At 36.8% G+C, this 12,688-nt stretch overlaps 1 protein-coding gene across 1 annotated transcript in view; it reads right to left on the minus strand.

Moving 5' to 3' along the window:
* The window catches only part of LOC592871 (spectrin beta chain, non-erythrocytic 5), a 64,243-nt gene that overhangs the window by 3,356 nt on the left and 48,199 nt on the right, over positions 1-12,688 (minus strand). The window contains exons 54-68 of the mRNA XM_030999134.1: positions 12,354-12,526; positions 11,645-11,882; positions 11,017-11,154; positions 10,477-10,602; positions 9,871-10,001; positions 9,274-9,460; positions 8,740-8,940; positions 7,506-7,736; positions 6,906-7,088; positions 6,180-6,371; positions 4,041-4,196; positions 2,997-3,214; positions 2,533-2,722; positions 1,849-2,025; positions 410-514 (exon numbers count right to left, since the gene is read on the minus strand). Coding sequence (XP_030854994.1) covers positions 410-514; positions 1,849-2,025; positions 2,533-2,722; positions 2,997-3,214; positions 4,041-4,196; positions 6,180-6,371; positions 6,906-7,088; positions 7,506-7,736; positions 8,740-8,940; positions 9,274-9,460; positions 9,871-10,001; positions 10,477-10,602; positions 11,017-11,154; positions 11,645-11,882; positions 12,354-12,526 — 2,646 coding nt within the window. The remainder of the gene's footprint in view (positions 1-409; positions 515-1,848; positions 2,026-2,532; positions 2,723-2,996; positions 3,215-4,040; positions 4,197-6,179; positions 6,372-6,905; positions 7,089-7,505; positions 7,737-8,739; positions 8,941-9,273; positions 9,461-9,870; positions 10,002-10,476; positions 10,603-11,016; positions 11,155-11,644; positions 11,883-12,353; positions 12,527-12,688) is intronic.

The raw sequence follows: 12,688 nt of genomic DNA on the forward strand, positions 1-12,688 counted from the left end.
TTAGAAAAGATAAATGAAATTTTTGGACTTAATAACCCCTTGAAATATCATGTTAATCCATGTAAAAATATAATAACAGTCAATGAATAATCCTCTTTTGTAGGTTGGGCCAATCATTTGCATACAAGTACAAGAAGGGACGGCTAAAACACACAAATGTCCTCACAAAATAAAATGAGGTCTTCAATACAAATTATCACCTTTCAAATGTGTCTATGAATGGAATCTACATTGTATATATTGCTGTACTGTGAAGCCTCAGGCAAGGTTTCCATTGTCACGAAGAACTCTTCAAGATATGCATATTTGTTTAAATAATTTTAAGAACTGGTTAATTTGTCATATCAAGCAAGAAATCACAAGAAACATGTGGTTTTGAGTGCATGAAGACCACACCCAAACTAATTACCTTGGTCAGCCTTGTGAGGGCAGCAAACCTTTCCTCCTGCGCTTCGATCATCTTCTCAAAGTCCTCCTGTTTCTTCAACAGCTCCTCAATATCGCAAGAATCATCCTGTACAAAAAATAATCAGAATCACATCAAATAACACCACAAGAACAGAAACATGTTCATGTAGCTATATACGCTTGATAACTGCTAGATGAAGAAGCAATCAGGAATACAAAAAGTCACTTGTACACAAACTCATTATACATTTGGTATTCAAAGAGGCTTTGTCCTCATTGTAAAATTCAGCGGGTTGTTAGCTCTTCAAGTGGTACAATAAGGACCCTCAGTAGCTTTTGACAGATTTCAACACTCAGGTCTTTGAGACAGTATTTATACACCAGGTGTAAACACAATAAACAATGGGCTCCCATGTCTCTTTTCAATTTGAAACCTTCTACGGCTTCTGAAAATCCTTCTTAGAATCACTGGACCATGAAATCTTTCAATAAAGATTTCTTTGTCAGAAAGTTACAGATGAAAAGTTTTGTCTCTTTTCCCCTAGATTGAAGAAAACCCCAGCTTGAAAAACTTGCCTCATAATTTGTTCTATTGAGTTGTTTTAAATCTCCTTGCTCTTCTCTTTCCCCACTCTCTCAGTAACTCTTTCTTTGGATTAATCTTATGTATGGTACCGTATTTAAAGACCTTGCTCTATCTTGAAGAAAAAAAGCAAATTTTCTAAAATCCTTGGATATTGCATACTGTTCCAACATCCTGATTTCTATCCTTTTGGTCATAAAAATGGGAAGAAAAGCGTATTGGGAACAATAGAAAGGAAGGAGAGAGAGAGAGATAGAGAGAGAGAGAGAGAGAGAGAGAGAGAGAGGGGAAGGGGGCAATGGGGTGAGCTAGTGACTGACAGGAAGAGAACGACAGGATAAAAGAAATACAGTAAGAGGAGGATAAAATATAAAGAGAGCTGGCAAAGGGAGATGTAGTAGGGAGATGTAGTATGGAGAGAAGTGAGATAGGGAGAGAGAGAGAGAGAGAGAGAGAGACCAAGAGATTAGTCTCTACTTTCAGCACTTCTTAAACCTTCTTATGGTAATTCAAAAGTATTGGCACTATTGGTAGATTGGTAATATGTACTTTTCAAAATGTATAATGTATACAGGTTTCAAAATTACCAGTAATACACAATTTCAACAACATATCAATTTTTTTTCATCAAACGAACAAAACGTGTCTCTTGAATCTGTACATCAAATGTCCATTAAACATGTTTTTTTTATAAAAACAAGCCTTCAAGATCCCCTTCCCTGTAAATGAGGCCTGGACTACATATCAGGGATGACTGGCCCTGTTTGATAGAATCGTTATCATTGAGCCAGGACCTGGCTCCTTCAAGGACCACTCCCACCCCTCTCCCTCCCTGTAATGAGACCTGTGCCACTTACCAGGAATGACTGGTCTACAAGGATAGGGTCCTTATCATTAAGCCAGGAATCTGCCACCTCAAGGTCTCTCTGCAACAGGAAGGTATCTAGTTTGGCCTCATAGTTGTTCAGCCTCTCCTCACACTTGGCATTCAGATTGACCCATGCCTGGTCCAGTTGCCGCACTTTAGCCTCAACCTTAGGATAACAATCAATGTGATATAGGAATTTTATTATAATGAAAATACAGGGTAAAGATATTCCCTGTTCCATCATCAAAAGAATCACAGAGTTAAATATTTCTCAAGCAAAAAATTAAAACATTAGATTAGAACAAAGTTTAATGCAAAATATCATATGCTTAATATCTTCAACCAGATATGGAATAAGAGTATAACTACCAACAAACAAAAAAATCCTCTAGGCACACATCTAATATTCATTTTGCTTGATAAATTCCATACGCTTTTCCACAATTTAGTTACAGTGATACAAAATTTCCTGGGACTTGTTTCATAACATTCACAAAAACAATTCCATTCCACATAAAGGGACTACTGACTAATCAATCTAATGATTCAATCCTACATCAATTCCCCACTCAGAGACCATTCAACAATAAAAGTTCATTAGATAAAGACTTTGGCCACATGTATCTCTTACACAGGAAGAATCATATTCAACTATAAATGCCAAGCAACTTACCTCCTTGGCTAAAAAGTGATCCTCTTCAATCAGCTTCTTGCCCGTCTCAATGAAGTCAGCAATGTTGGTAGCATGGAGAGACATCTCTAGCTGATGTTCAGAATGTTTGTTGATGAGAGCTTCAGCACTGGTCACATCATGGGGTGTCTCGTCTGATGAGAGTAGAGCATTCATCTCATTGATCCATGTGCTGTAGGTGGAAGTGGTGTAGACGATTAATTGGTTATAATGTTAATCAGGTAAAAAAGTATTCAATATGTACCTAATAAACTGACCAGTAGGACAAGAGAACCTTTCCCTTTTATATTTCTGGGGTAATATTTGCACCATAAAAAAGCTAGCACGACACATAATACAGAATTCCAAACAAATTCTCTACATGGACCACACCCAATCTGCCAATACAGCACAGGTCATACGATAAACAAAATAAGGAAGAACAGTTCTGCAATCAATGTCCTTACCTCAGTTCCCTGAATTCATTGAAGTAGAGCTGAAGCTGTTCTGCCTGCATCAGTCTGTCTTTCCTAAGGGCTGCTCTCTCCAGTAACATGTTCCATGCACTCACCATAGAATCATTCTCATCACTGATATGCTGATAGGCATCAGTGTACTCTTCCACCAGCTGAGCTGCCTGGGTTGAGGTGGACTCTACCTTCTCCTCAACAGCAGCTAGATCCCTCTGCAATGCAACAAGATTAGCAGCCTTTTCACACACAGCTAAAATTTTATAAACATGACTAGTTTAAAGGGCTTTAAACTAATCACCTGAACATACGACATCATTCACACACAGAAATTTTGGTGCGATCGTTAATCGTTTCGTGATTAACTACTGCTCGTAAAATGCGCAGTAGTGCCATTGTGCATTGAAGATCATGTCATATTAATCAAAGCGCACGCTCCATCCAGTTTAAACACGTCTGAAACACGTTTAAACACGAATAACCTTTCACACACAAAATGTCAAGCTCTCTAGATACGAACTTCGTATCTGCAGCCTGCTTTTAGGGGCGTATGAATCGCGACTTTGTATCTATCCCAACATTGTATAAACGATGTTCACGAAGGGAAAATTTTCTATAAACATGTTTAAAACTGTTGAGTTAAACACGTTTATACTAATCATCTCTAGATACGATGAATTTTAGCTGTGTGTGAAAAGGCTGTAAGATGGATGTGTGATATTATGACTAGTGTTTCAATTGCCATCCCTTCCATTTTGTTCACTTCTTTCTTGAGCACAAAGAACATCAAAGAAATACAACATGATATCTGTGATTTATTACACCTTCATCAATCCTTTTCCATCATTAAAATTTTATTGTAACATTCTTCTGGAACATTTAATGGGAAGTAAAATCAACATCCTTTAAAAAAAATGCTGAAACCACAAGTTTCATCATGAATGAAAAATACTTTGGTATATGCTTCTATGATGTAAAAGTGAATAATGTCTGGAGAAAAAGATAACCACAGAGAAGTTGCAATGGTCAGTCTATATTCACCTCAAAGCCTGTATGTCTTCTGACCAGGGCTTGGACACTGGGTAGATCATGGCCGTAATCCTCACTGGACACTGCTGTATCCTTTTCCTGGATCCATGCTAAGGTCTCAGCAATATCTCGATCAAAGGCATGCACTACTCGCACATCAGCTAGAGCCTACGTATGATCAAAAGTTATCATATCATAAAATAAAATCTGCAGGCAATTTTGTCAATGCCTTTTAAACAATTTCAATTCTTTACGGAATTGAGTGAATATTATTCTTCACATGTGAACCTACAATACTCAAAGTGACAGAATTAAGACATCCAGGTTTGTGTAAATTCAAGGTACTTAAAATAATCACATAGTATGCTTGAATCACAGGTAGTCACAAGATGGTCCATTTTTAAATGTCAATTTCAAGAATTTGAATGCCTCCACTATCTATATAGCCCACCTGGTTTTGGTGCGATACTATCTGCATTTGCAATATACATGAATGGCCTTCAGGAATGCTGAACAAAACTAACTTCACTCAATACATATATATTGGAGGACTCCAGTAGTATATTTAAATATAAGTGTTCTTGACAGTGACTTGGTATGTAATGGTTTATTCTAGTATGAGGTTTCAGTCTTTGCGTCTAGTATAAGGTTTCAGTCTTTGAGTCTAGTATAGTATAAGGTTTTGTGTCTAGTATAAGTTTTCAGTCTTTGCTTCTAGTATAAGGTTTCAGCCTTTGCTTCTCGTATAAGGTTTCAGTCTTTGCGTCTAGTATAAGGTTTTGTCTAGTATAAGTTTTCAGTCTTTGCTTCTAGTTTAAGGTTTCAGTCTTTGCATCTAGTACAAGGTTTTGCGTCTAGTAAAAGGTTTTGCGTCTAGTACAAGGTTTTGCGTTTTGGTAGGTTTTGCGTCTAGTCTTTGCTTCTAGTATAAGGTTTTGTGTCTAGTATAAGTTTTTGTGTCTAGTATAGTATAAGGTTTGCATCTAGTATAGTATAAGGTTTGCATCTAGTATAAGTTTTCAGTCTTTGCTTCTAGTATAAGGTTTTGTGTCTAGTATAGTATAGGGTTTGCGTCTAGTATAAGTTTTCTGTCTTTGCTTCTAATATAAGGTTTCAATCTTTGCGTCTCGTATTAGGTTTCAGTTTTGCATCTAGTATAAGGTTTCAGCCTTTGCTTCTCGTATAAGGTTTCAGTCTTTGCGTCTAGTATAAGGTTTTGTCTAGTATAAGTTTTCAGTCTTTGCGTCTAGTATAAGGTTTTGCGTCTAGTATAAGTTTTCAGTCTTTGCATCTAGTATAAGGTTTTGTGTCTAGCATAAGTTTTCAGTCTTTGCTTCTAGTATAAGGTTTTGTGTCTAGTATAAGTTTTTGTGTCTAGTATAGTATAAGGTTTGCGTCTAGTATAAGTTTTCAGTCTTTGCTTCTAGTATAAGGTTTTGTGTCTAGTATAGTATAGGGTTTGCGTCTAGTATAAGTTTTCTGTCTTTGCTTCTAATATAAGGTTTCAATCTTTGCGTCTCGTATTAGGTTTCAGTTTTGCATCTAGTATAAGGTTTCAGCCTTTGCTTCTCGTATAAGGTTTCAGTCTTTGCGTCTAGTCTTTTCAGTCTTTGATTCTAGTATAAGTTTTCAGTCTTTGCTTCTAGTATAAGGTTTCAATCTTTGCGTCTCGTATAAGGTTTCAGTTTTGCATCTAGTATAAGTTTTCATTCTTTGCTTCTAGTCTTTTCAGTCTTTGCGTCTCGTATAAGGTTTCAATCTTTGCATCTAGTATAAGTTTCCAGTCTTTGCTTCTAGTCTTTTCAGTCTTTGCTTCTAGTATAAGGTTTCAGTCTTTGTGTCTCGTATAAGGTTTCAATCTTTGCGTCTTGTATAAGGTTTCAGTCTTTGCATCTAGTATAAGTTTTCAGTCTTTGCTTCTAGTATAAGGTTTCAGTCTTTGCGTCTCGTATAAGGTTTCAGTCTTTGCGTCTAGTATAAGTTTTCAGTCTTTGGGTCTAGTATATAGTTTCAGTCTTTGCGTCTAGTATAAGGTTTTGGTCTTTGCTTCTAGTAGAAGGTTTCGGTCTTTGCTTCTAGTATAAGGTTTCGGTCTTTGCATCTAGTATAAGGTTTCAGTTTTTGCTTCTAGTCTTTGCTATTTTAGATCACCTGTGTCCTAGCATTTGTAGCCTCCTTCAGTTCATCCCATCTGACCTCAAGCTCCTGACATTTGGTTGCTATGGTATCGTCTTCATCGATGCCACTCTTGATAAGGGTGTTGGCCTTGTTCCCGATAGCCCTGATACGACCCTCGTTGGTGAGAATATCTTTGGTGAAACTATTGAATCTTGCCTGCAAGATCTGATAAATGCAAGAGAGGACAAATGATGACAACAATTAAAACATCCCTATACAATAAGAAAAACTTGAATAGGAAATATCAACTTTTTTCTAAATGGTTTGACAAAAAGGAAAAAAGGAAAATCTATGTCTGTGTATGTAACATACTAAAGCACATGAGCTACATGTACGTGATTTTGAAGGAACATCACACTTTTGATACTGAAGACAGTTTGGTGGTCTCTTTTAATGTATCTTCATTGAAAACATATTGCACTTTATATTACATTCTTTTGTTAAGCCCCTTTATCTATATAGTCCTGTTCTAGAGTCTGAATAAGGCATATATCTTTTTCCTAAGTAATCTTCACTGGTAAACATGAACTCCAGCTGATAATTTGTCCATTTCTAGAAACTCACTTTACAGGTGCTACCTCACATACCAATCAAGGCCATTCATTGATTTTTTAATTTTCGCCTTGCATAAAGTACAATTTCAGGTAACATAATGTAGAAGAAAAAACAAAGCTGACATCCTTGCCTCCTATCCCTTACCTCAACATGTTCCAGGTCCTTGCCATAGTCCTCTGATAGGGCCAGGACCTCCTTCTCCTGGATCCAATCCACCATCTCATCCATCTCTCTCAGGAACTCAAACTGTTTGAGATGGCCCATCAGGACATGTTTCCTAGCCTCAAGTAAGTCCAGGACATCCTGGTACTGACTCTCTATCTCATTCTAGCATTAACCAACACACAATAAAAGAAGAGATAAGTTAACTGCATTTATACATGTAGTTCAGTCTTCTTGATAATTTGAGCAACAAAAGAAAGAAGTCATAGAATTCATATCATCATGATATATGAAAGTAAAGGTAAGACTGTTCAGTTTTAACCAAAAGGGCATGTATTGCTTTGAGAGCTAGATGATTGTTGATTTTGAATGTGTCTGTCAAACAATAACACATGTTGAAGAAAACATATTTATTCCTATCAAAATATTTGCCATCATCCCTGAATGATCCCTGAGATTTGTGAATGGAACTGTTCAAAATTCAAAATCCTTTCTTCACTACTCTAATTCTTTTCCTATATCTATCTCATAAATAGCAAATGTACAAAATATCTACTGTAAAATAACATAATATCTACGAACCTGTCTTTCCTGTACATCCTTGATAAGAGGGTTAGATGGATCAGACAGGTTACTGGCTGTAGTTGCTAGAGCTTGCAGAGTTCCAGAGTAGCCTTCTAGGTCTAGCTCCAAACCATCCAGCTTCTTCAACAAGGATACTACAGAGTCCTCATTCTTGCCGCAGTCTGTGCTTGTCACTAGAGGGCGCTTGTCGTTCATCCAGGACTCGGCTTCCATCAGGTCAGAGAGGAACTGATCGAGGCAAATTAACAAGAAGTTTAATGAACAAAATATTTTTTCTTTCTTAGACCCTTTCATAATGGAGTGGACATGGTGCACACAGTGTGTGTGGGCAAGTACTGAATCCAATGACCGGGATAACAGTATATCTGTAAAGCATTTAGATTATTAAGCGCTATATAAAAGGGGAATATTATTATCATATCATGTATCTTCAATATCAAACATTCATTAAAAAAAAAAAAATTTACACTTGAGGGATGGAACACCCTGATCTGCATCATTTCAATTTTCCACAGTACTCACATCATTGCAAGTATATATTAGTTTTCTAATGTGATGCAAACAATTATCAATTACCATACAATGAATTGTACATAAATGAATTGTACATAGAAAACACTACGGAATGAAAAATGTATAGGTCCTTTCACCACAGGAATTGCCCTTTTAAACAATACACTGTGAATCATAGCCTCCTGCTAGATTGATTACAATACATTTTCACTCAATTTATTGCACTAATAGATGGACTTAAAGCAATTCTCGCTACCCCAAATAGCGATTCTGCCGAGATCCGGGGAAAATCCTGAAAACGCGCATTGCATTATGGGATAGCTTTTCGACATTACAGCTTCCTGTGCAGGCGGCGCGATAGCGCAAACGTAAAACGCCGTCGCCACACAACGTGTATGCACCGAATATGTCGTCTGCTCGGTCTTGTTTTTTTTTTGCAAATATTTCAACGTTTATTTGAACATTTCATTCGTTGTTTTTTGCATCTTTTGACATCAGTGACGATGGTTTTCTTTTGTGAGGCTGCACAGTGCTGGGCTCATGATTCCAAGCGTAAGAACCCTGAAAAATGGGGGTGGATGAAGGCCGTGACTTGGGATGGGACTCTATACCGGAAGTTGTAGTGACGACCCGAGAGAGTGAAAATTACCTTGTCTCGCGAATTTCGAGATTTTCGTACCTATTTAGGGTAGCGAGAATTATATGTTTTCATTCCTACCTTCTGAATATCAAGTGCAGAAGAGAGTTTCCTTTTTCTTTCCGAGGCAGCCTCCTTGAGTTGACTCCATCTTGAGTTAAGATTCATCTCCTGGTCTTTGATTTCACCGTTGCCATAGTGACCCGTATCCAGCAGCTGGTGAGCAGTGTTGGACACTGCACCGATCAACTGCTCGTGGGCTGTTATCTCACTCTCCAGCATCTAGTCAAGAAAATAAAAAAAATTAAACAGGATTAAAGAATGTATCAGAATGTATCAATATCAAATATTGTCTCCAATTAGTTATTTGTTGAGCTTTGATGAAATCAAAAAATATTCTCAATAAATAGCCCACAAAATGAAAGCATTTAAAAAGGGGAATAAACGTTCCAAAAATGACACCATCATTATTCAAAGAGCGGGCAATTTAAGGCAGGGGGTAATAAAGTGGACAAATATAATAAGGACTCAAAAGCAGCTTGGTAATTAGTTATCTTATATTTAAAGAAACATCTTCATTTGTATATGAATGACAGAAAAAAGGGGATCACTTACTTGATGTCTCTTGACTAGGTTTTGAACTGCAGTCAGGGAGTTGCCATATTCATTGGATGATGCTAGGTTCATTTTCTCCTGTATCCATGACAACTCATCATCAACATCTCTTGAGAACTTGTAGAGGGTGAAGGCATCATCCAACTGCTTCTGTCTCCTTACAGCCAACTCAGTGACTGCATCATACCTTGAAATACAGAAAGAAAGAGTATCGTAATGAGTGTTTCTACTAAAGGGAATGAAAATTTCATGTCCTTTTCTCTCTTCATGCATGAACAGATTTACAAGCCTATATATATATATATATATATATATATACATATAGGTCCATATGAATGAAAAGGATGTACCGGTATACAAAAAAGGTGAAAAAAGCTGAAAATTGGATGAAGTCCATTACATTTCTATAAATGTTTTTCTTCTACAGGCAGATACAGTTTCTCATGGATAAGGAATTTAATTTCTGCAATGTGTGTGTGTGTGTGTGTGTGTGTTGGGTTTTTACAGACATGTATCAATCAGATATGATTATTTACGTCTGCGGACCGACGTTTAAACGTCACCATCCATGCAAGAAATGGAAGACTGTAGCCTTACCTTTCATAAACTGAATCTGTTTTGTTGATCATGTCATCAGCTAGGAAGTTCTCTTCTTCTTTGAGCGTACCTGCTGTCTGCTTGATCTCAATCACTTTCTCTTCATATGATTCAATATCAAGGTTTAGAGCCTGGTAATAAAGAAAGGGGAAAATAACGTGTAAAATCATATCACTGCTTATAGTTCACTCATTAACACTACATTTCAGTATCAAATAAGGGACTTCTCTTGCTTGCATGGTTCACAAATTCAAATATGTTTGCAATATCAGTTAAATCAATTCATATCGATGACAATTTCATACAGAAATGATCTCAGATTAAGAAGAATTGCAACAGATTTTCACATTAAAAAGGAATTCTATCTCTCTCAAGCTATGATGCCTTTCCGTTCAATGATCTTTCAAACCAAGAAGTTTTTATTTTAAAAATAAATAAATACTTACTCCTGACATATGATAAGTCTGTAAGCAAATGATCATTCTTAAATGTATACACCCATGTGCCTGCACATCTAGTTTCACTTTTCCAGGCAATAATGTTTTTTCAACCTCAGAAATCATTTTTATGGAGGTGAACACTGAAGAAAAGTTTGATTGTTCCTACCTGATGTTTCTTAATGAGATGCTTGACACTAGCCATGTCCTTGCCTACATCACTGGACTGAAGATAGCTCTCTACCTCACTCAACCATTCACTCATATCATCTATAGTACGCTGGAGGACATGGGCCTTGTGGGATCAAACAACACAAATCAGACATTACAGAAAGGGTCTTGGAGTGAAACTTGTAGTCAACAAATCAAATGATACTTGACATAACTCTTTATCATGTAATATAACTTTATTCACACATGTTATACAATTTAAATGGTAATAATTCAAAGGGTATATTTACATTTTCTTGAAATAAATCCTAAGTTTTACTACCAAATGTCATCATCTATCCTTCACCTCTAAATTTTACATTTATTGTTCATAAATACAGCTAATATCTACTAAATTATTAATGTCCAACAATACTGAACAAGTTACAAGACATATTCAAATCTCTTCATTGCACTGTTTTGTATAGGGTTTCAACATACTAACTCATGTCTATTTCTGTCGATGATAAGTAGACAATACTTGTAATCAAATTCCTACCTTGTATGCCTGCTGTAGATGATCTTGTTTCCAGGCACATCGATCCATCAGATGTTGCCATCTCTGTTCTAGCTCAAGAAGTTTCTCATTGATGTCAGCTGATGCATGATGCTCCTGTTCAATCATAGCTTTGCCACGCTGTGGAAAACAAATACTTTTATTAATTATCACCATCGTCATTCACAAAATTTTTCTTCCAATTAATGATGAAATAATCCATATTCTATATCATAGTTATTATTATTAATGTAATGTTTTGGACTTTGTTATAGACATTACAGTAGGATGGAAAGCACTGGATCTGTAATCATGAAAAATGTAGTTATATTTTTTAAAAAATAAGTGTTATCTTTGGTATTTAAAAAATACTTTGTCAAAATTGCAAGATGAACACTGAGGCTGAAAGTCTAAAAGGTGAAAAAGTGATAAAGGGTATTAAACATATGAAAGACATTCAAGGAGGTTTAGGTCAGACCACTTTTTCCCAAGAGTATCTGCACATTCTGACTAAAATGAGTACCTACCAAACAAACAAGATTTCACTGCAAAATTTTTGCAACGCTCTCTTTAAAAAAATACATATTCTTGTTAATAATCCTGGTGAAGGAGTAGTAGAACATCTACAAACCTGTTGAACTGAATCGACCCTGCCCCTGTTGGAGAGCAGCTCTGCTTCAAAGGCCTGATGCTTCTGAAGCTTGTGGGTGAGGTTACTCTCATCACGGAAGGATTCATCAGAAGCAATCTGGGTCTTTTCGCTGATCCACGACCCCACCTCATAGATGTCCTGTAGAAACTGGTGCATCTCGAGGGACTCAGCCAAACGCTTCCTCCTTGCCTCTGTCTCTTGATATAGCTTGTCTCTCCTGCACATGATACCAATGAATACATAAAGATTAACTCCAATCTTGCAAACTGCAAGAGCCCCAGTGTCGTACAGGACATATAAAAAACAGAGAGCATAGAAGACTTATAATATGGTTTCTGTGACCTGAGTTCTCAGAGTCAATATACCTTTGTAACGCATGCTTTACACAATCTATTTTGTAAGAGAATGTGCAATTGAGGATGAACGTCCAAGGAAACTAGCGTACTGGGCCTTGAACCTTAGATACTGTGTTCCTACTAACATTGCTATGTTCAGTGTGTCAAAATCACTCCATTTACGCCTAGTAACTTCAACGATTATCAAATGACATAAGGTTTATAATGCTATCATCTCTTGAAAACCACTGTGTGAGTCACAACACTTTTTTTCTCCATAGAGTTTTTGATCCTGCCATTAACATACGCTTGTGCATGCAATTCATTCTGTCAATCTGATTTCTGACACTGACCTGTCTGCAATGGCCTGGCATTTAGACTCTACCCATCCAGCATCATAATGCCCTCCAGACACCAGCTGGGAAGCAAAGACCTGGAGCTCATCAATCTTCTCAACTTGGCTCTCGAGAGTCTTCTCAAAACCGTCATGTTTTCTGGCCAGAGATTCCACCGTGGTGAGGGAATCCTGAAAAAGAACCGTACACTGTGAATGAAATCCGATATGCTTGAATAATCTATTGATATCTTGATGCTACCCGCTTTTCACTACTAAACTAAATACAAGTAGAGTTGAATCATTAAAATCATAATTTGAAATAAAATTATCATTATCATCCTCATATTTATC

The sequence above is a fragment of the Strongylocentrotus purpuratus genome, unplaced genomic scaffold (genome assembly GCF_000002235.5).
Source record: "Strongylocentrotus purpuratus isolate Spur 01 unplaced genomic scaffold, Spur_5.0 spur5_scaffold_5, whole genome shotgun sequence".
Lineage (NCBI taxonomy): Eukaryota > Metazoa > Echinodermata > Echinoidea > Camarodonta > Strongylocentrotidae > Strongylocentrotus > Strongylocentrotus purpuratus.